Raw genomic sequence first — 23,666 nt, 5'->3', positions numbered from 1 at the left:
ACTTTTTCCAAAGCCACATTTCCATTGTCCTATCCTATTTGACACAAATTTCTTTACTATTCAGGTGTTTTTTAAGGCTGGTCTTCTGGGACTTCTTGAAGAGATGCGAGATGACCGTCTTGCACTTATTATAACTGGAATTCAGTCCATGTCTCGTGGTTTTCTATCAAGACAAGAGTTCCAGAAAATTGTGGAAAGAAGGTTAGATTTTAGCTCTTCAATCTTTAACATATTCTCCAAGTTACATTTAAAATGCAAGACTGAACATTCTTATTTAATATCTACAGAGATGCTCTGTTGGTGATCCAGTGGAATGTACGTGCTTTCATGGGTGTCAAGAATTGGCCCTGGATGAAGCTCTACTTCAAGATCAAGCCTCTGCTGAAAAGTGCAGAGTCCGAGAAAGAAATGGCCAACATGAAGGAGGAATTCACCAAGTTGAAGGAGGCTTATGCCAAATCTGAAGCCCGCAGAAAGGAGCTTGAGGAAAAGATGGTTTCTCTTCTCCAAGAAAAGAATGACCTGCAGCTTTTAGCACAGTCTGTAAGTTCACATGGGACTACAACTCTGCACTTTTCACATTTCAAACAAGTCAGAAAACAAAACAAGTTTTACATTTTTTTGTTGATAGGAGCAAGATAATCTTGCAGATGCTGAGGAGAGATGTGAGGGTCTGATCAAGAGCAAGATCCAACTTGAGGCCAAAGTCAAAGAAATGACTGAGAGACTGGAGGATGAAGATGAAATGAATGCTGAGCTGACTGCAAAGAAACGAAAGCTGGAGGATGAATGCTCTGAGCTCAAGAAGGACATTGATGATCTTGAGCTCACTCTGGCCAAAGTAGAGAAAGAGAAACATGCCACTGAGAACAAGGTCAGTTTTCAACACTAAACCTGTTACTGATGTTAGACTGGTGAGTTAAGAGTCCCTTAATACAATGACACCTTTCTACAGGTTAAAAACATGATAGAAGAGATGGCAGCTTTGGATGAGATCATCGCTAAGCTGACCAAGGAGAAGAAAGCTCTTCAGGAGGCCCATCAGCAAACGCTGGATGACCTCCAGAGTGAGGAAGACAAAGTCAACACACTCACCAAAGCCAAAGCCAAGTTGGAGCAACAAGTGGATGATGTAAGAGTCAGGAAACACAACACTATAATTAAAATGAGAAACATTTAAAGTAATCACGCAATTATTTTTATATTCTTTGGATGAAATTTAGCTTGAAGGTTCTCTGGAACAAGAAAAGAAAATTCGCATGGATCTTGAGAGAGCTAAAAGAAAGCTTGAGGGTGACTTGAAGTTAACTCAAGAGAATGTGATGGATTTGGAAAATGATAAGCAGCAGATGGATGAGCGGCTAAAGAAGTAATATATCTTATATTTAAAAAATAATATTAATATTAAAAGATATTTGTTAACACTTTACAATAAGGATCCATTTGACTTTAGTTAACTACAAAATTTAACGAACTAATACTGAAAAACACTTTTTTATTTATTTATTTATAAAAAGCATTTATTAATTTTAGTTAATGTAAATTTAAACATGTAGTAACACTATTAAAATCAAATGTAATATTGTTAATACTTTTAGTTTGATTAAATATGCCTGAGCTAATAACAAATTAACAATGACAAGTTCATTTTTAATCAATTATTGTTAACAACGTTTAATAAATACTGTAATACATGTATTGTTCATTGTTAGTTAATGTTGTTCATTCATTATCTAACGTTAACTAATGGAATCCTGTTGTAAAGTGTTACCTGATATTTTAATTTGATTATGCATGTAACCATTCATGTATCATCCTGTTTACTTGGCAGAAAAGACTTTGAAATAAGCCAGCTCAATAGCAAGATTGAAGATGCACAAGCTTTGGAGTCCCAACTCCAGAAAAAACTGAAAGAGTTGCAGGTAAACTTTATATATGTCTTAATAAAATAGATTAGTTAGGAATTTTAATCTTAATTAAATGTTTCTTAATTTTGAATTTATGGACATTACCAGGCCCGAATTGAAGAGCTTGAGGAAGAGCTGGAGGCTGAGAGAGCAGCTCGTGCTAAAGTTGAGAAACAGAGAGCTGATCTGTCCAGAGAACTGGAGGACATCAGTGAGAGGTTGGAGGAGGCTGGTGGAGCCACTGCTGCCCAGATTGAGATGAACAAAAAACGTGAAGCTGAGTTCCAGAAACTACGCAGAGACCTTGAAGAGTCCACTCTGCAACATGAGGCCACTGCGGCTACACTGAGGAAGAAACATGCAGACAGTGTGGCTGATCTGGGAGAGCAAATCGACAACCTCCAGAGAGTGAAGCAGAAGCTGGAGAAAGAGAAGAGTGAACTCAGACTGGAACTGGACGATGTGGTCTCCAACATGGAGCAGCTTGCAAAGGCAAAGGTGAGCGAGAGAAATTATGGTGAGAGTCTATAATGTATGTGTTGTCAGTCAAAGAAAGCAATCAACTACGATATAATTTATCTTCAAGACAAACCTGGAGAAAATGTGCAGAACTCTGGAAGACCAGATGAGTGAGTACAGAACCAAGGCTGAGGAAGGTCAGCGCACTATCAATGATTTCACCATGCAAAAAGCCAAGCTGCAAACTGAAAATGGTAAGAACACAAAATATTGTCTTATGTTACACCAACTGTACCATAATGATAATTGGAAAAAAGTCAATATATTTTTATATTGTATTTTAGGTGAACTTGCCAGACAGTTTGAGGAGAAAGACTCCCTGGTGACTCAGTTAACCAGAGGCAAACAATCCAACATTCAGCAAATTGAAGACCTCAAGAGACAGCTCGAAGAAGAAATCAAGGTTTTCAAAATCTCCTTCTATATCTAAATTTTTTGCTAAAATACACTATTGTAATAAACAACTGGCCCCAAATATTTGTTTGTCTTTAGGCTAAGAATGCCCTGGCCCATGCAGTTCAGTCTGCTCGTCATGATGCTGATCTGCTGAGGGAGCAATATGAGGAGGAGCAAGAAGCCAAGGCTGAGCTACAGCGTAGTATGTCCAAGGCAAACTCTGAAGTGGCTCAGTGGAGAACCAAGTATGAAACTGATGCCATCCAGAGGACTGAGGAGCTGGAGGAAGCAAAGTAAGAAACAAACAATATTTACAAGTTTCGTCTTTAGTGATTAGACACTTCTCTAAATTTTCTGCTATAGTTTGTGGCCTTTTTAATACATTTAAATACCGTTTAATGAATAATGCTTCAAATGTTCAATATATTTTGTATTTTGATTATTATAGGAAGAAACTGACTCAGCGTCTGCAAGATGCAGAAGAAGCTGTGGAAGCTGTTAATGCTAAATGCTCCTCTCTGGAGAAGACCAAGCACAGGTTGCAGAATGAGATTGAAGATCTCATGGTGGATGTGGAGAGATCCAATGCTGCTGCTGCTGCTCTGGACAAGAAGCAAAGAAACTTTGATAAAGTAAGAAAAGAAAGTACATTTTGTCATTAGCTGGAAAAATCGGCCATGTAAATTTTTACTATATAAAATATCAAGTAGCATTGAAAATGTTCAATGTTAAAATGATAGTAAATGTAAGTTTCTAATTATGGATAGGGTCTAGTACTTTAGGGTCTATTCTTTACTACAAAAACTGCACCGCTCTCAATGGCCATTTGGTCTTATTAAATTTAACCAGGTCCTGGCTGAGTGGAAGCAGAAGTATGAGGAGTCCCAAACTGAACTGGAAAGTGCCCAAAAAGAAGCTAGATCTCTGAGCACTGAACTCTTTAAATTGAAAAACTCATATGAGGAGTCATTGGACCACCTGGAGAGCATGAAGAGGGAGAACAAGAATCTCCAAGGTAAGAGTGGTTTTCACAACTCCAAACCATTACTTTAATTGCTTGTATTTGTGAGCTCACATGTTATTTCTATTGCACAGAGGAAATTTCTGACCTCACTGAGCAACTTGGTGAGAGTGGGAAGAATATTCATGAGCTGGAGAAACTACGAAAACAACTGGAGCAGGAGAAACAAGAGATACAAACTGCTCTTGAAGAGGCTGAGGTAAAAGAACAACCATTTCCCCCAAAGTTCTTATTCATTTGACAACTCTTTGATTTAAATCAAGCTATTGTTTAAAGCAATTGATCAATCCAGATTATTTTAAGGGAGGTCACTTCCCACCCCACAACTTTAAATCTCAGTTATAACAAACACCCATTTTACTCTTTATAGGGTTCCCTTGAACATGAGGAAGGCAAGATACTTAGAGCTCAGCTGGAGTTCAATCAGGTCAAAGCTGATATTGAGCGTAAGCTTACAGAGAAAGATGAAGAGATGGAGCAGACCAAGAGGAACCAGCAGAGAATGGTGGATACCCTGCAAAGCTCACTGGAATCAGAGTCTCGCAGCAGGAATGAAGCTCTCAGACTGAAGAAGAAGATGGAGGGAGACCTCAATGAGATGGAGATTCAGCTCAGTCAGGCTAACAGACAGGCATCAGAAGCCCAGAAGCAACTCAAGGGTCTTCATGGACATCTCAAAGTATGACGAATCTTCAAATCAAGATTCCATGATGCTTAGGTGAAATGCAACATAGTTCTTCAGTCTTTTTATTTGTAAAATTTGTACTTTACAGGATGCCCAACTGCAACTAGATGATGCTCTTCGTTGTAATGATGATCTCAAAGAGAACATCGCCATTGTGGAGAGACGCAACAATCTGCTGCAGGCTGAACTGGATGAGCTGAGATCCATGGTGGAACAAACTGAGAGAGGAAGGAAACTGGCTGAGCAGGAACTGCTGGATGTCAGTGAGAGAGTTCAGCTCCTGCATTCTCAGGTATGACACATCTGTACTAATACTATGCAAAATAAAGCCTCTTAGTAAACAATATAATCAAAAGACTATATAAATGTCAACATTGTCTATGTTCAGAACACCAGCCTGCTGAATCAGAAGAAGAAGCTGGAGGGAGATAATACTCAGCTTCAGACTGAGGTTGAGGAGGCAGTGCAGGAGTGCAGGAATGCTGAGGAAAAAGCCAAGAAGGCCATCACTGATGCTGCCATGATGGCAGAGGAGCTGAAGAAAGAGCAGGACACCAGTGCTCATCTGGAGCGCATGAAGAAGAACATGGACCAGACCATCAAGGACCTGCAGCACCGTCTGGATGAGGCTGAGCAGATCGCCATGAAGGGAGGCAAGAAGCAGGTCCAAAAACTGGAAGCCAGAGTAAGTATACAGTGTTTTCTGTAAAAATATTTGTTCTAAGATTTGAAAATTTTTATACTAAAATTGTTACACATCTGTTAGGTGAGAGAGCTGGAAAGTGAGGTGGAGATAGAACAGAGAAAGTCCAGTGACTCGGTCAAGGGGATTCGTAAATATGAGAGACGCATCAAGGAGCTCACCTACCAGGTAGGAAAAATGTTGCCTACTAACAATTTTGCCCCTGGTTGATTTGATCATGTTATTTTTTAATAAAGTGCTGTCTTACAGTATTTAAATGTATATTGCATATACTAAAAATTTTTTTTGCTTTGCATAGACTGAGGAAGACCGAAAGAATCTGGCTCGCCTGCAGGATCTGGTGGACAAACTCCAGCTGAAGGTCAAATCCTACAAGAGAGCTTCTGAGGTTGCGGTGAGTATTTTCCCCCACTGGTGCCATCACATTATACGACTTTTGTAGTAATTGCATCTTTTGATTTTCACAAATGCTGTTGTGTGTAATCTTTAGGAAGAACAATCCAATTCCAATCTGGGCAAGTTCCGTAAGATACAGCATGAGCTGGATGAGGCAGAGGAGAGGGCTGATATTGCTGAATCTCAGGTCAACAAGCTGAGAGCCAAGACTCGTGATACAGGATCCAATAAAGTAAGAGTAGGCACTTAAAACAAGTGATTTTGGTCACACACACACACACACAAAAAAAAAAACTCAGAAAAACCACAAGTAAATAGTCACAGTTGAGTCAACTTGATAGGTGTCAACTCTAGATCGGCACTTTTTAGTGACTTTACATTTACATTTAGTTATTTAGCAGATGCCTTTGTCCAAAGCGACTTACAAATGAGGAATAAAGCAAGCAAGTCATCATGAGGGAAAAACAACGCAAGAAGTTCTCAAAATACAAAGCTCAGGCATTGCTCAGAGTAGCATAAACCAGACAAGGGAGGATTAAAGGAAAGGAAAGATTTTTTTTTAAAAGAGGTTAAGTGCTCACGGAAGAGATGAGTTTTCAGCTGTCTTTTGAATGTTGTCAGGGATTCTGCATTCCGGATGAAGGCGGGGAGATCATTCCACCAGCAAGGAACCGTGAATGAGAATGTTCTGGAGAGTGATTTTTAGGCTATCTGTGATGGTACCACGAGCCGTCGCTCATTGACCAATCGTAGGCTTTTGGTAGGGATGTAGACTCGTAGGAGCTAGTGAAAGTAGGAGGGAGCTGAGCCTGTGGTAGATCTGTAAGCAAGCATCAATGCCTTGAATTTGATGTGAGCAGCGAGTGGTAGCCAGTGCAGAGATGAAGAGATGAGTGACATGGGCCCTTTTGTGCTCTTTGAAGACAAGATGAGCTGCAGCATTCTGAATCATTTGTAGAGGTTTAGTTGCACATGATGGAAGTCCTGCCAGAAGAGCATTGCAGCAATCAAACCTAGAAATGACCAGGGCCTGTGCGAGAAGTTGTGTTGCATGCTCAGTTAGGAAAGGCCTGATCTTCTTGATGTTGTGCAGTGCACACCTGCATGATCGCGCTGTCTTTGTCCAAGAACTGAACCCTGAGGAACCCTTGTGGTCAGTTAATGTGCTTTGGATACCTCGCCTCCCAATGCGACCCTGAAGGACCTACCCGTGATGCCCAGTGATGAGAGGGTGGACAGAAGGATCTGATGATTCACAGTGTCGAAACAGACAGAGGAGAGAGTTGAATGTCTTGAAAAGTGTTCGTGTGTTAAAAGCGCTGTTGATCTTGTTGTGGAAATATGAAGATTTCGCGGCATGAACATCAACAGAAAAGGAAGACAGCAGAGATTGATACATAGGATCAATCAGGATAGGATCATACACTTTAGGATATGAATAGCAAGTAGTTTAGACAACTACACTTAATGAAATGCATTTTGATATTTAACCAGTGTGGCTATTGAAAAAAAAATTATACCATCAATATTGATTAGCAGTGTAGAGTTTAGGGCATTTTGAACTGGATCAGCTTACCGTTAACATTTTTTTCCTTTTTCTTCCTAACAGAAGGGGGCTGATGAAGAGTGAAAATATTAGATGGATCTCTCTAAACATTGATTGCTGTGACAATCTCTTCTGTAGTTCTGTAGAATAAACCAAACATGAAAATGAATACCTCATCCTCTTTTTTTTAACAATGTAGACATTGCAATATCCCAACATGATCCTAAACAAAAGGTAAATCAGTTGCCTGAATGTACTCTATGTGTCACAGACTAGGCTGTCTAGTCTAAGTACTAATTCAAACAAGAAATGTTCTTAAATTGTCATTTGAAGTAGGGTCAACCATACAAAGATAAAGGGAGTTTACCAGTTTTACCAAACTAATACAAACCACATAATGCAGCTTAAGCTGTAAGCCACTGACAATTACACTGTGTGTTTTAACACAGCTTATCCTCGGGGAATACAATAAAATGAAGGCATTATGATTTAAAGTACACATGAATCTATTATAATGCCTCCATCAAAGCCATTCAATTAGATTTATTCAGTTTTTGCAGAGCAGTAAAATGCAGAAAGAAAATTAAATTGCCATATAATAATAGCCAACATAGACCATTACATCTCTATGGTGAATGTGAATTATCATTCGAATTACAGGCAATATAAATTATTGTTGTGAGCAGCAATCATCGATAGTCTAAGAATTTAGGTATACAGTTCAGCTCTATTCAGCAGAATCTCTTTATCATCAATTATGTTGGCAATATATTAATTCTAAACCTAAATTAACCTCCACAATTCTGTGAATGTGAGAGCTGCAATAGTCAGTCACCACCACTTGAGAGCAGCACCACCAATAAATCTCATATGATGCATTGTTTCTAGGAGTCCATGTAAAGCAGGGTGGGGCAAGTTGTCACAACTTTTTATTCCTTTAATTTTTCAGTGTAGGTTTATTTTTGAACATCAGTTCATGAATGCACAATTTACATATAAAGGCTTAAAAATATTTTAACATTTCCACTGGCAATGGAAATGTTTTTACTACCTTTGCTACAACTTTGCAATAAGGTTCAATTTGTTGTAACATGCACAACAATGTATCAATTTACGTAAATGTTTATGCTATATTTAAATACACAAATTTTCATTAACTCATTAAAAGTTTGAAAAAATGTATATGCAGAAATTAACATTAGCCTATATTCCTATGCTGTAAAACCATTGTTCATAATTAGTTTGTGTTGCACTGTAAAAACGGCAATTAATAAAATGTTGGAAGAGCAAAAATAGTTAAGTTGAACTAATATTCGTGCTTGGGATTAGTTAAGAAGACATATTATATTAAGACTGCAAAAATATATTTGAAAAAAATTAAATTAAGGGATATTTTCTAACGTTGACTGAACAGAACGTAGGCTCACTATTGGCCAGCATCACACACATCACACACATGACCAGCGTCGGCCAAGATTTCACTCGCAAAAAAGTTAGTTTTTTTTGTATTCAGTTGTTCGATTTGTGAGTTCAGTGACATCTGTGAGGAAAAGACATATTCTAGCCACCTTGCAAACTATCATAAGCAACACGAGACTGTAACATGCCCTTTTACAAACTGTACATTCAAAAACAATGTATTATCAACTTTTAAGATCAGACCCTTCTTATCAGAGCAGGCCACACAACTCCTTGTCCAAGCTCTTGTTCTCTCCAGCCTGGACTATTGTAATGCTCTCTTAGCAGGCCTTCCGGCATGTACTATCAAGCCTTTGCAACTGATCCAGAATGCAGCAGCGAGGGTGGTCTTCAACGAGCCAAAGAAAGCCCACGTCACTCCTCTCTTCATCAGTTTGCACTGGCTGCCAATAGAAATCAAATTCAGACTTATGCACCCTCCAGAAGCTTGCGTTCTGTAAGTGAACAACGCCTTGTGGTGCCATCATCCCAAAGAGGCACGAAATCACTCTCACAGACCTTTTCCTGGACTGTTCCCAGCTGGTGGAATGCCTATCTCAGTTCGAGCAGCTGAGTCGACCTTTATCGTCAGCACCTGACCAATTAATAGCACTTACCTTTTCTATTCTTTACTCTTCTATTTGTTTTGTTTTTCTGAAAAAAAAAAAAAACCTTGCTATGTGAAGAAAAGAAATGACTTGCTATCACTAAGAAAAGCACTCAAGTATGGTCAAATTGTGTTTACCACAGAGCTTATTTCACTAATAAAATGAAAATCTTAGAAACCATTGTCGAATTAGACTTTCCATTATACAAATTACTTTGATCAGTGTCTATTATATTCACTTATAATTACACTATTGACCCTTCCTTTACCCCTTAAACCACCCTTAAAAATACCCATACCACCAAATCTGTCCCTAACTTTACCCGTATCCACCTCAATAACAGCAAAAGTGTTTTGGGTAGCACTTTATATTACAGTCCTTTTCTGCATGTACATACTATGTATTTATTATAGCAATTACAATAACTGGGTTATAACTAGGTACTAACCTTGAACCTACGCCTTAACCTAACCTTAAAGGGATACTTCAGGATTTAGCATTAAGCTTTGTATTAGTAGAAAACCTGTAGTATTTTCGAATTACCATGCTTTCCACCCTCATATCCCCATGAGAGGAGAGATTTATGTATTTTTTGTCTGGAAAAAATCCTCCGATGACGCAAAAATCGTCATTTTGCGTCATCGGAGGATTTTCTGTCCAGAGGCTAAAGACTACAGCCAGTAGTAGGGGCTGTTCCGCATGTTTTCAGCCCGCCCATACAGGGTGGGATCTCACTCACAGAATGTACACACAGTCAGCCGTCTTTCTTTGGAAGCTAAGCTAGCAGGCTCTTGTTCTGTGGAGAAAGCTGAATAGTAGGAGAAAGCTGAGTAGTAGGAGAAAGCTGAGTAAGTAGGGGTTACTATCCTCCTTTTCCCTGACTTGTCCGGCGGGCGAGATCGTTCAAAATGTCCGGGATTCGGCTTTTGCTTTCTGCGGTCGCCATTCATTGTTTACATGCACACCTCTTGTTTCAATCTAACTGAATTCATTCCGATCGGTGAATCTAAATGTAGTGTTTACATGAACGCTAAACAAGTGATGGGTTGATGTGCGTTTTAACATTGCTAAGAAAACTCCCGCACCCAGGGTTCCTGCAGGTTTCAGTTAGTCAAATTTAAGACCTTTTTAAGACATTTTAAGACCATAAAGATTGAAATTTAAGACCTACACGACGCATTGCCAAAAAATATTCAATCAAAGAATTCATTTTATTTCAATGAATTCAGTAATTAAAAAAGCATTAACTTAATTTACAGATAAAGCAATCACATTAGTATCCTTCCAGACCCAGCAACACGTGTCAGAGAAAAGAACAGAATCAGATATAATTTTTTTTATAGAAAATTGTACTTTGCATATTATAGGCCTAAAAAACACATAATTAGTTGATTTTAGTTGATCATAGTTGATCATAACTAGAGATGAAATGGCATGAACATTTCATTTAATTATTATAGTGCCAAAAATTATCACTTATCAGAATCCTGTTCAAAAAGTACTAATACTACACAATGAAATCAATTCACCAAATTTTATGTCGAAAAACAGCAAATAAAAAATAAAATTAGCATCAATATATAAACATTAAAATAAACATTAACATTAAAATAATACGATTAAAAATGATAGCCAGATTTTAAAAGTGTCTTGCAACATGTTATATACTAACATGTACAAGTTCAAATAAAGTTGACAAAAAAGGTTTTTATAAAAAGATAAACCTCACATATTTCAGACTTTAATTTATCTTTTTTGACTCATTCTTTTTATAAAAAAAATGATTTAGTGACATTTACAATACACTTTAGCTTATCTTTTATTATTATTAGTAAAATTCGGTCCGATTTTCCCGTGGCGTCTGTCGTTGCTATGCGCTCTCCACAATGACAAAAAAAGTTTTAGTGGCTAATGGATTTCCACCGCCGAAAAACGCTTGCTGTAGCTCTGTTACAAGATTTATTTACGGAGAAGAGAAAAACACCCGTAGTGTTTGTGTGCACCCGCATCCTTCATGTCTTTTTTCATGTTGCTACGCCTGGAAAAAAAACGAGCGCATCGCTTCAATTATAAGTGCGCTTACCGCGCGCCTATATTTGAATGAACCTGAGCGTGAAAAAGACGCGATATGTGAACGGCCTCTTGGCGAGCGACTTCGATACTTTTTTGCTACTTTGTAATAACTTAATGCGGCCAGCGTTTCTGGAAATCTTTTTTAAGACCTGACTAAATGAAATTTAAGACCGCGGATGAAAATCTGGCTGTTTTTAAGACGTTTTAAGGCCTTAAATTTAAAGTTCAGAATTTAAGACATTTTAAGACTTTTTAAGACCCCACGGGAACCCTGGCACCTCCGTTGCGAGACCGGCGCGTCTCAGTAATGACGCCACCGGCCTCGCGCCGTTCTCCCGCGGCCGTCAGCCTCGTCCTGCTCGCCACAGTAAACATGATGAATGGCGACTGTAGAACGCAAAAGCCGAATCCCGGACATTTTGGGCGATCCCGAAATCCCAGGCAGACTCGTCACGGAGACTCACTGGTAGCCTAACCTTGTTTTAAACTGCGCTCTCTTACCAGTAGGCGTGGCCTCCTAGGGCAGTGAAGCAAGTGCATTCTGGGAGTTGTTGTCTTTCATCCACATGAGTCAAAAATACATTTTCTGGCTTTTCTCAGTCTAGAAAGCTCCAAATTAAAAAATGTCTTCACATTTCTTCTACATAAATGACCTATTTTAAACACACATTCATCTTTCCAGAGGTGAAGTATCCCTTTAACCCATGTAGTTACCATGTATTACCAGCATTTTCGGACAAAGTCAGACACGTAATGGTAATTAACATGATTAGCCATTTGATTAACTACATTATCAAACAGCTAATAATGTGTTGCTAATGTAACACAAACCATGTTCCTGTTTGCCATCTGCCTTCTTAAACTCAGCATCCTTAGAAACACTTTGAACAACTTAGAATGTCAGTAAAGAAAGGCATGTAGTTCATCATAACATCGTAATATACATGATATACGTAATTCACCCGCTATATTGCTAAATGTACACAATTTTTCATATCAACAGAAAAATATATGGAGATGGCATGGCTTCTCTTGAGACCCCCTGCTTCGCAGTTAATGATATGCTAAAACCCACCCTGCACGTTGATCTGTTTTTGAGACCGTCATTTTTTGACAGTTTTAAGGAGAAAATACTCAGCAATGGTGTTGACTCATGAATTTACACATGGCTAGTCTTAAAGCAAATTAAAAGCATCAGATAAACACCTAAACATTAAAAACTTTATTTTCACCACAGGGGGACTTTAAATGTTTTGGGTGAGTAACAACATTTTGCAGACGTGTGATAGTTGATAGACAAACAGTTGTGGAAGTTGCACTTGGTTCTCACATATTATGACCATGTGACCATAAGTTTAATTCAATATTTATGAAATATGTTATTTAAAAAATAAAAAATAAAAAAATCCTGTCAATTACAACACTGAGCAACTAAAGATCAAAAAGAAAAAGAATTGCTTTGCATTACCTTCATCTGTGCTTCAGATATGAGTTGGATCTTCTGCTGCAGGGAGCACAGTGTTTGTGTGTGGCTGAGATAGAAAAACCAGAGACAAAAGAGTGAGGGAAAAAGAAACATTTGTAGAGCAGAGGTCATGCTAATTTGCCTAATGGAAGCACATAATGTCTTCTTATAGAAAACAATCAAATTCAGATAGATAGATAGAAAGAGGTACATCATGCAAATATGAATACCTGTTCTCTGATTCTCTGTCTCCATGATCCAGCTGGCTCGAACAAGGGATAAAGAAGAAATGACAAGCAACTCAATCAAAGGAGCAAAAGCATCATGTGACATCCATTGGACACTTGTCCAAGTAAATCAAACAGACCCCCCCCCCCCCTTAGTCTCCATTAATAGCCTGCTCAATGGTCATGAAGTACAATGGGTCAAGTTACTTTTTTTAACCTTCAAGACATGTTAATAAGAAAAACAAACAGGCAGAATAAACGTATATATCCCTAAATATAAGTATACAAATATTTATTAATTATAAGAATATATGACAGGATGTTGTATGATTTATACACAAAGTTGCTTGCAACAGTTTAAGCAGGTTAAGAACATTTACTTTTAGCTGCATGACATAAAACCGAAATTGAGATATGGCTTAGTGCAATTATCAAATTGCAAAGGCTGTGATTTAATTGTTCTTACACACAACCAGCTCATTATGCACCAGTGTTTGTATTTGTGTTCGCGTTGTAATTATACAGTTGTAATGTAAAAGACAACTATATATATATATATATATATATATATATATATATATATATACACACACAGACAGTATATATATAATTTTTTTTTTTTCACAGTGAAATATTAAAATAGTAATATTTCTTCTTAGTTTTTATTCAGTCATTTAAAAAATGTAATTAGTAATAATATTAATTATTATTTTATAGCCATGTTGATATATAAAGCACAAAATTGTACCTACAGCCCTACAAACAAGCACAGCAAACCTGATTATTTTAAAGGGATGGTTAGGAGTAAAATCAACCTATGGTCCTTTGCACCATGACCTCGAGCCAAACACCCCCCCACCCCCCAGAAGCCTTTTTTCCCTTGGTTGAACATTATTAAAGTTAGAGCTTATTTAGAGATATCAGCCGGATAGCTCAGTGCAGGTGCTAATGGAACCTAGGTTGTATCTCGTAAATTACCCCACTAATAATGCCCAGAATGATACCAAACTTCTACAGCAGTACAAATGTTTCTGTACTCTGTACTCATAACATTGTTAAATTAGAGGTAGCCATAGCTTTTGAAAGTTCAAGGTGGTTAAACAATATCTCAAGCATGGCAGAGAGGAGGCATTAGAGGTCATGTAATAGGTCATGTAACTTCAGTAGTAAGAGTTCATGCAAGTGATGGACGTCTACAGATGAGACATGTCCTACATACTATCTGATCTCTTCTATCACAGAGGCACTCAAAGGAATTTAACAGGTTATCTTTGTCCTCAGGGCTAAAGTAAAAGAAACAATGCCACGTAAACAAGACAACTTGAAGGGTATGGCCCCTCGGTCAGCTCTCTGAGGGACAGCAACAGACTTCAAGCACTTCAACAGACTCATTCAGTGCTTCGAAGCGTGTCGGGGCTATATGTCAAGCTTTTAGCCTGGGCACATGATGCAGCAGATGCACAATGTATTTAGAAAACCCATACTGGTCAGTAGGGCTGGTCCGAATACCATTTTTTGAGCTTCGAAACTTCGGTAGTAATGAACATCGAATATTCGAAGCTTCGGAGAGAGGGGGCTGAACATATTCTTCTCTCTAATAAAGGCAGGAATCTCTATGTGTCTGTCTGTCCGTTTGCATTTTGATTATTTCGAGAACCGTTCATCCAATCGACTTCACAAGGGAGTGCAGTGTCGCATTTGGTGCAATATAGATGGACACGCGAGACGCGACACATTCAGAATTGATAAACTTTTAGTAAACTAGAGAACAGCGCAAGCGGGAAGTGGCGCACCCCACGCGAGCACGGCTTATATGCTCTGAGAGGACACTGCACTAGTGATATAAAACGCGCACACACACAGGTCTGTTAACTTAAGCAATACTTTTAAGGTAGTCTAATATTTTTCTGACTAACAAATTACCGACACAGTAAAGGGTAGATTTAAATAAAGAAAAACGAAATTTAAATAAAGAAAAACGAAATTTAAATAAAGAAAAAACGAAATTTAAATAAAGAAAAACGAAATTCAAATAAAGAAAAACGAAATTAAGTTAAATTAAAAACGAGTTTAATTTAGTTTGATAATAACAGGTAAAAAGGCTAATACATTTTGTTTCTATTATTCTATTTTCCACAATGTCAAAGCAACGTAGCTTAACCCAAAACACAAGCTCAGGCATGCACTTCGGTCCACACACACTCCGCTGTTCTGCGCTCTAGCCAGAGAATACTCCCGTTGCAGGAACACTTAGGCATCGGTTCTATTTCTAGCATGCACGCGTTTTCCGCGTGGCTCAAGCCGCGCCTGAGACGCGTATCTCACGCAGGCAGTGTGCAAACTCCAACCTGTTAACATGGGAGCCGAAATAAAAACAGACACGCCACGCAGCCAGTGTGTCGCCAGCCTTATTCAAGCGCGAATGAGAACCGTTTCGCGGGGGATCCCGTGTGTGCAAAAAAAACAAAAAAAAAAAAAAAAAACCTGAATATTCGAATGTCAAATTTTCAAATCAAATACCAACCCACCGACCAAATATTCGGGTCCAGCCCTACTGGTCAGAGTACATTTTAGATATAATATAGATTTTTTATTTTATTTATTTTTAAACAATGTTTAGAATTGTACTGTTTGAAATATTTTATATCATTTTGATACATGCAAAATGTTATTTTTTAAGTTATAAAATGTTGGTAATTAAAATGTCAACTGCACACTGAACTAAAATCAGATTTAAGGAGCATTTTACTTTTTAATAATCCAGTGAGGAAAGAGGCTGGTAGAGTGTACGAGTGAGAGTGAGTTTGAATGAGAGATGCAGTTTGCAGCTTTCTTATTCCTTTTAACCCTCTGGGGTCGACAAACGCACCGGCGTGTTTTGCTGGGGTTTTTTTTACATAGCAGCAAAATAGACTTAAAATACTGTAAACTGTAAAATGTCAAATTTTTGATGTGTCCACTGTAAGACTGAAATAACTGTAAGACTTGAGAAATTAGATAAATGCCAGGCAGTCTACTTGAGGCCCTGAGAGGACAAATGACCTCTCTGGAAATTAACATTTGTGACCCGTCACGGAAACCAGGGACACAAGTCGGCAGCACAACTTTCGAGCAAAATGAAAAAGAAGCGTTTTTTTTTCAAAATTGGTGATTTTCGTTTTTTTGCAGAATCTGTTAGTTGAGATCACGAAGAAGCCTCTCCATGTTTGAGATAGCAGTATTGGTATATTTAAAAGCGTACATTTTGATGTTGAAATCAGCTTGTTTTTTGGAGATTCTAGCACGCAGTAGGGGCGTGTCATTGTCGGTGTGTATTTACATACTGAAGCCGGCGTGGCTACTTATTATGCAGCGCTCTGGCCGGCTCTATTCTATACTCTTTGGCTCTATCTGATTTAAAAAATCAATGAAGATGGACGCCAATAACATTACGATGTCCAGCAATCGATTTAAATAGTAGGTTACATGGGGTTTAATTTGTCGTTTAATGAGATGTAGCCTAATATATGTTGTCAGTGTCAAATACAATCCGCCTATACAATTACGTGTATATGAATGGTACAGTGGTAGAGCGTTCGCTAGCTGTGTCAGAGGTTGAGAGTTCGAATCCGCCCTGGTATAGGTTTTTTTTTTCTCGTATAGTTTTTTTCTCTCATCAAAACGATTATGTTCATCAGTGGTTGTATATCAAGCAGGGACACGCAAACGTTTGAATTATTTTGTTATTTCAACAGAACGAATATAGAGAGTATCCGCAAGCAACGCAACGGATTGAAGCGCGCGTCGAGTGTGTGCGCGAGCCGCACGAGTAAACACACACTGTATCTGCGCCACTGATCGCCGCGGCAACGAGCACTTTGATCACTTGATTTAAAAAAACACATTTCAGCGCTAGTATCTTATTTAAAAAACGAACGAAATGAATGCTCTGCCAGTTAACTGGAGATGTTTTATTTAGAGAATTTGTAGAATTGGTACATTCAGGGGGGAGGAGGAGTGAGAACTCGCCAATCTTTAGAAGCAGATTTCTACCATTTCAGTTTTTTTGAGTGCCTACCTTCAAATGGCCATAACTTCTCCAAATATTATCAGATTTCCATGTGTTACACATCGTTGGAAAGCTTGAATACTACACTTTCAGAATATGCGAATAACTCAAAATGCCCCAGAACCGACTTGTGTCCCTACTTTCCGTGACTGGTCACATTTTAACTCACCCATGTGCACTATCGAGATGAAAGTCTCACCTCCGAAGCATCCTAATCTACATTTCATTCCCTCATCCCCCACTCCTTCTCCCCCATGCGAAGATCACCAAAAACTCACCCAAGAATCTAAATGGTTTAATGTGAATGATTACCATCAAGTATTATACATCTTTGGTATCATTTGAAATGTCTCAGTGCGACTGGTACAAATGTCTCATTTCCAAATAAGTAAAACAAAAGGTAATAAGGTTTTTAAGAGTTTAGAGATAACTGGCACACAAAGGAAAGTGGTCTCTAGACAAATGGTCTCTTACCCCCAAAAGGTGTCAACTCTGAATGTAAATTCCCATTGTTAGCAGATATTTCCATGTGAAAGAAGTTACTGTCTATATAATGAAATGCAACAAGAAGATCTGGGCCTTTTCTGTATTTCAGATTAGCCCGTGAGGCTGAGCGTGAGACTCTCAGCTTTATGTATTTCTAAATCAGGGCTCCAGACTAACTCTTTGCCTTGGTTGCACTGGTGCGCCTAACTTTTTTTATTTAGGTGCACCAGCACAAAATTTGGGTGCACCCACATTTTTCCTCGGCTCGCATCACCTTTAACGCCACAATTTCAAGGTCACCTTTTTATCACGCTCTATATACATTCATATATTTTTCATTTATTTATATATTCTCTTTTCATGGTAATGCAACATGAAATGCCACAACAACAATCCAACAAACACAACAAAAATACATTCCCTGACAAGAAGAACAGGAGTAGGATGAAGAAAAAAAAAAAAAAAATCTTATAAACTCCTACCCCATTCTTATATTAAGAAAGTTACAAATTAGATTGCCTCACCGACATGTCAAAAAATAACAACGTCAAATGTTAATAATCCGATTCATATCCGATTTATTACCACATATGAGTGAGGCCTGAATCCGATCTGAGAAAATCGGAATCCATGCGTTTTTTTACTGCTTACACGTTCACCGGTCATATCAGATCTGTGCCACATGAGAGGAAAAAATCGGAATTGGGTCACTTGAACCATGCAGTGTAAATGGGGCCTTAGACTGCGGCCCCTTTAAGACCGAGTGCAGATCTAATAGGCTACTGATGCACCATATTCTCCCAACTATTTGCATAACTACGTCCATTTAAGACATAAACTGTTTTTAGTGAATCTCCAAGCCAGTCATTTTGACATACTTTTGTGTACATTTGATCGCTTAGATCGCACCGCGTGAGAGAAGAGTGTGAGTTCCCATGAGTGTGAGTTCCAACAAAGGAGAACAAACGCTTAGTTTGTGGAGAGGCAGCGGATGCGAGGACTTTAGGTGCACCCGTGCGACCTAGGAAAAATTTTAGTCGCACCCTTACAAAATTTGGTCGCACTCTAGAGCCCTGTAAATGTTGGGTTCACATCTCTTCTCTTTATTCCAGAGCATTTGATGTATCACACATGACCAGCGTCGGCCAATAGTGAGCCTACGTGGTGACGTGCAACACAGACGCGCTACGCTTAAACACTACGTGAAAAGACCCGAGGCCCAGAGAGAAGGAAATGAAAAGTGGAATAAAGTCCTTATTTTTGTTTGTTTTTGCGCACAAAAAGTATTCTCGTCGCTTTATAAACTTAAGATTGAGCCACTGGAGTCACTTGGACTATATTACCGATGTCTTTAACCTGTTAAGCCTCACCAGTGCGTCGGCGCACTGAAGCGTTTTTTTATATATATAGCTCAAAGTTACTATCAGATTTAATGTTATACTTCGACAAACTATACATCATTAAAAAGATATAAGACTCAAGTTTCAGTATTTGACCACTATTGTATTCTGAGAAACTTATAGCGACAGTTATTTCTTAATTTGTGTCAGGAGTTATGAAATGAAAAAATGAGTCGATACCTTTGATATGAATTATGCGCGTCAGCTGCTTTCATTCATAAAAAACTCCCGTGCTGTCGTCATGACAGCGATACACAAAACAACGTCCCTCAGGGCTTTAGCTCAAAAATGTGCAGATTTGGAGAAATATTGATATATTCTCATAGATTCACATCATATTTCTATAGACAGGAATAATATTTATTGAATTTATACCCAAATGCGTCGATGTAATCATTATGAGCGCTTGCATACTCTGATACTGTGTTTTCAATCCATACCAACAGCCTGAGGGCGCTATATGCACAATAATTGTCCATATATAGAACATGAAGAAGAGCCATGATCATGTGACATTCCAGGACGTCACTGATACACACAAAGCTACAGAGTTCGCGCTGTAAAATGCAGATAAAGAGGTTTTGAAGATAATAAACATGATTGCAATGATATTTGAGTTACCTGTATTTTTCAAGACATGCCAGGTATTTTCATAATAAAAGATTATATTTATAATGTAATGCTAATCTATATAGACTATCATTGTGCAGAACAGTATACAATAGTATATTTTCTGTCTGATTTTTTTATCTGAAGCCAAATTAGATCACAGAAGATTATTTAAAATACTCCACTTGAGTTATAAAAGTAAGTTTGGAGCACAAACATGGTTTTAATCTCATAAATGGTCGTGTATTGATGGTGTGCTAAGCTAACATGCTAGCTAGCCCTAGGTGCACCTGCAACCTAGAAGTTATACTTTTATGTTTTTTTGAATGCTTACTGAAAGTTTCTTTATTCAAGAATGTTCTTTATTCTTTATTTAAAATGTGAGGTGAACTTTGAGAAAAGAATTTAGGGATTGAAACCCTATAAATAGCCTGTGAATAGCCAGTCGTTAGTAACTATAATGCAGACAAAAGAAATGCATATTTCGAGCCATAACCAGGCTGGAGAGGTGTGAATGTGTGCAGGGGGAGACTGAGACTGAATGGGGCTCGTTTGCACCACAAAACAATAGAGACAATATACTGGATAGATGGTTAGAAGATGACAATAAACATCAGAAGCATCTTAGCGTCAAATCAAAATAAAGTCAACTGACATGGTCTTGAAAAACATTTAACTAAATGCAGAGTTTTGGACTTATTATCTTCAGATTTTAAACATAAAATGTTTAGACATGTGGCTTTAGCTGTAGTGCATTTCTAGATTGCTCCAGTGCCAACTTCAATTTTATTTTCATGAGGATGTTTCATAAAAATTAATTTCTAATAACTTTACAAAACTTTGAAGCTATTTATAACAATTTTTGTCATTATGATAATTTTTAATTCTACATTAACAATAAACTGCCAGGTGTCAGCTTTCAAATGAGATCATACTTGTGCTTTTAATAATAATAATAATAATTCGTTACATTTATATAGCGCTTTTTCTGAGACCTCAAAGCGCTTTACATAGATGGGGGAATCTCCTCAACCACCACCAATGTGCAGCATCCACTTGGATGATGCGACGGCAGCCATATTGCGCCAGAACGCCCACCACACACCAGCTTACTGGTGGAGAGGAGACAGTGATGAAGCCAATCAGTATATGGGGATGATTAGGAGGCCATGATGGACAGGGGCCAAGGGGCAAATTTGGCCAGGATGCCGGGGTTACACCCCTACTCTTTTTCGAAGGACATCCTGGGATTTTTAATGACCACAGAGAGTCAGGACCTCGGTTTAACGTCTCATCCGAAGGACGGTGCTCTTTTGGCAGTATAGTGTCCCCGTCACTACACTGGGGCATTAGGACCCACACAGACCACAGGGTGAGCACCCCCTGCTGGCCTCACTAACACCACTTCCAGCAGCAACCTTGTACTTTTAGTACAAAGGGTTCATGAACTGTATCTGTTTCAGTTTGGGTATGTCATTTCTGGGGATTTTTCAAAAGTGGGGTTGCAGCTTAACAGGTTAATACATTTTCTGGGCCAGCAAGTTTCAGTCCCTTAGAAGCCTATGGAGCAGTGAGACAACTCTCAGATTTAATCAAAAATATCTTAATTTGTGTTCCGAAGATGAACGAAGGTCTTACGGGGTTGGAACAACATGAGGGTGAGTAATTATTCATTTTTGGGTGAACTATCCCTTAAGAGTAAATAGAATAATCAAACGTTAAAATTGCCACTTTGCCTTCATAAAGTCTTCAAAAAGACTAGATGAAACGAAAAGACATTTGAAATCTAAAAAGAAAAAGAGAAACAGCAAATGTGCATCTCATCAGCCCTGAGCCAAAAAACTTTTCATATTCAAATGTATTGACATGAGAACGAGCAGAGACTCTTCAAAGACCAGAAACAATATTATTTCATTTATATTCTTAAATATAGCATAATTGTATTATAACTCGAATTATAATATACATTATAGTATAATCGCCAAGCAGGGCATTAATTGGAGAAGTGTGACATTAATCCTTAAAATTCAATTTCATGGTGTGCTACCCAGTGCCAAAAGGGGAGAGGGTGTGCTTTTATTTTTATTTTTTGCCTTTAAAAAACACGACTAGGAGTGTCTAGAAGTGTGGCACAGGTAATAGCAAACCAAATCATCCTTGACTGGGGTGCACCAACTAAAACTGAATCTGATCAGAGAAGTAAATTTACAATGAGTGTGTGAAATGATAAACATCAGACAGAAGTACCACAGCCTTTTGCAGGTCACAAGAGATCTGCACTAACTAAATGTGTGAATGACACCATAAAACAGCAAATGCTAAGCAGGTAACACCGAAACAGGTGAAATAATTTCTGCCTACAGATCTGACTGTAATGAGAGCAACTTGAAGTAAAGCCATGAGCATTGACCCATTGGAACTCATAACACTACGAGTGATAAAAACTCTGATTAATCCAGAAAATTTCCCCAGCAAAACTGGGGTCTCTAATGCTCATATGACACAGCAGACTGTGAAGGCTCAACTGCAAGAGCAGCTTCAGGTTTCACACAATGCACTGAAACAACAGCAATAATTCAGACTTGGTCAATGAAACTCGGTTTCATGTGACAACTGGAATTAAAATTGCAAAGGACATGATAATGGATCAAGTAAAAGAATTCCACATGTCTGAATTTGAAGTTGTTGAAAATATCAGAATTAACTGTGGTTCTCTCTGCATTTGTTTCTTTCTCAGGTTTACTACTGCAATTCCTCAGGGGACGGATGCCATGACGGGCCGGACCCCACCTGGATCAAAGCCAGGACAGCAGAATTGTTAGAACATAACCTGAGACTCGGGAGATGGGTGAAAAGACACTTCAAGAGGCCGTTCACACCTCACAGTAGTACATCACTGCATAAATATGGCCTCTCGGTATAGAACTGGAACTAAATTTGCAACACAATTGTTATATATTATATTCCACCCATCTCCTGATGAACACATGAACACTGAACACACACCTCCATCACTATACCCTCACAGCATCATCACCTGGAATAGATCAAATCTATCCAGGCTAAACACTACACATCATAAGAAGATAAAGATGACAGAGTCCAAAAGAGTCACTTCACTAAAGATCTATTGTCCATCTTCACACTTACAGATCCAGATAGCTTCACACACATAGGATGGTAAGGCTGATCCCATGATGACAGTCTAACAGAGACACACATAGCATACGCTATTCACAACACACTGCCAACTCATGGGAAAACACTGTAAAATACATATGAATGGCTATAGTCACAAATCAATGATGCAAATTATAAAGCAGAGACAGACCTGCTATTAAATTTCAAAATGTTCAAACTTTCTGATTGTTATGAGGGTGGTTGGAAAATCAGAGGGCCCCTAATTTCTCAACATACCACTAATAACAGAAACATAAAAACAGAAACATAATAAAAATGGATAGATCTGAAGTGAGCGCTTCAATCAATTACAAAATGTACAATTTAACCCTGTCATCTACTGTGACTTAGCCAGCACAAAACACACACACACACACACACACACACACACACACAAAACTGTTGCAAGGAATGAACAATCTCCATTCTTGTGTGACTAAGCATGTTCCAATTCACTTCTTAGAACTGCATAGGTGGCTTACATTGGAAGATTGAACTGAACAAACAAAGTGATTATATATTATATATATATATACATATATGTTGATATATATACCATTGATTTGATTATTTAGATTACACCGACTTCTTGCTGCATTTCCTTTGAGTAATTCAGACCAAGAATATTTAAATTCCACTACCATTTAACATCAACACAGTGGTAGTGAAGAATTGGACATTTAAAATGGGACCACCCTACCATACATGACCTTGAGAAACACTTGAGACCAGATGTACCATTCGCACTTGCTGACATGAACATGATATTTTATATTGAACATGACATGATTTTGTTTTGTTGCATTATGTGTTCCTATGCATTTCCCTACGACTTTAAGTTCATAAGTGCTCAATCATGAAGTGGACATTTAAGATGCTTTTCAGGTGTCTCACACAAAGCAGTGTGGAACCAAGGAGAACCCCTTCATCCATTGAGGT

The 23,666-nt window shown here is 38.3% G+C and overlaps 1 protein-coding gene and 1 long non-coding RNA gene across 3 annotated transcripts in view; one reads left to right on the top strand and one right to left on the bottom strand.

The window, feature by feature from the left end:
* Positions 1 to 7,342, top strand: part of LOC307153210 (myosin-7-like) — a 41,164-nt gene extending 33,822 nt beyond the window's left edge. For both annotated transcript variants that reach the window (XM_079862466.1, XM_079862464.1), the window contains exons 20-39: positions 65 to 201; positions 288 to 543; positions 632 to 874; positions 956 to 1,132; positions 1,224 to 1,369; positions 1,832 to 1,922; positions 2,016 to 2,405; positions 2,494 to 2,620; positions 2,711 to 2,829; positions 2,919 to 3,115; positions 3,271 to 3,454; positions 3,672 to 3,837; positions 3,918 to 4,042; positions 4,214 to 4,522; positions 4,617 to 4,820; positions 4,917 to 5,213; positions 5,295 to 5,399; positions 5,530 to 5,625; positions 5,722 to 5,859; positions 7,237 to 7,342. In XM_079862466.1, the coding sequence (XP_079718592.1) occupies positions 65 to 201; positions 288 to 543; positions 632 to 874; positions 956 to 1,132; positions 1,224 to 1,369; positions 1,832 to 1,922; positions 2,016 to 2,405; positions 2,494 to 2,620; positions 2,711 to 2,829; positions 2,919 to 3,115; positions 3,271 to 3,454; positions 3,672 to 3,837; positions 3,918 to 4,042; positions 4,214 to 4,522; positions 4,617 to 4,820; positions 4,917 to 5,213; positions 5,295 to 5,399; positions 5,530 to 5,625; positions 5,722 to 5,859; positions 7,237 to 7,257 (3,528 nt within the window). In that variant the 3' untranslated portion in view covers positions 7,258 to 7,342. The remainder of the gene's footprint in view (positions 1 to 64; positions 202 to 287; positions 544 to 631; positions 875 to 955; positions 1,133 to 1,223; positions 1,370 to 1,831; positions 1,923 to 2,015; positions 2,406 to 2,493; positions 2,621 to 2,710; positions 2,830 to 2,918; positions 3,116 to 3,270; positions 3,455 to 3,671; positions 3,838 to 3,917; positions 4,043 to 4,213; positions 4,523 to 4,616; positions 4,821 to 4,916; positions 5,214 to 5,294; positions 5,400 to 5,529; positions 5,626 to 5,721; positions 5,860 to 7,236) is intronic.
* A 1,701-nt stretch (positions 7,343 to 9,043) lies between these two features.
* Positions 9,044 to 13,147, bottom strand: LOC307153235. The gene is made up of 3 exons (XR_013820128.1): positions 13,008 to 13,147; positions 12,781 to 12,844; positions 9,044 to 9,285 (listed from the first exon to the last, which is right to left on the bottom strand). It is a non-coding gene; the product is annotated as an uncharacterized lncRNA (long non-coding RNA).
* Positions 13,148 to 23,666: the final 10,519 nt, after the last annotated feature.

Source organism: Squalius cephalus (assembly GCF_949319135.1).
Source record: "Squalius cephalus genome assembly, chromosome: 25".
NCBI classification, from domain to species: Eukaryota; Metazoa; Chordata; class Actinopteri; order Cypriniformes; family Leuciscidae; genus Squalius; species Squalius cephalus.
Note: the sequence above shows the minus strand (reverse complement) of the source record. Positions and strands in the feature narration are given on the sequence as shown.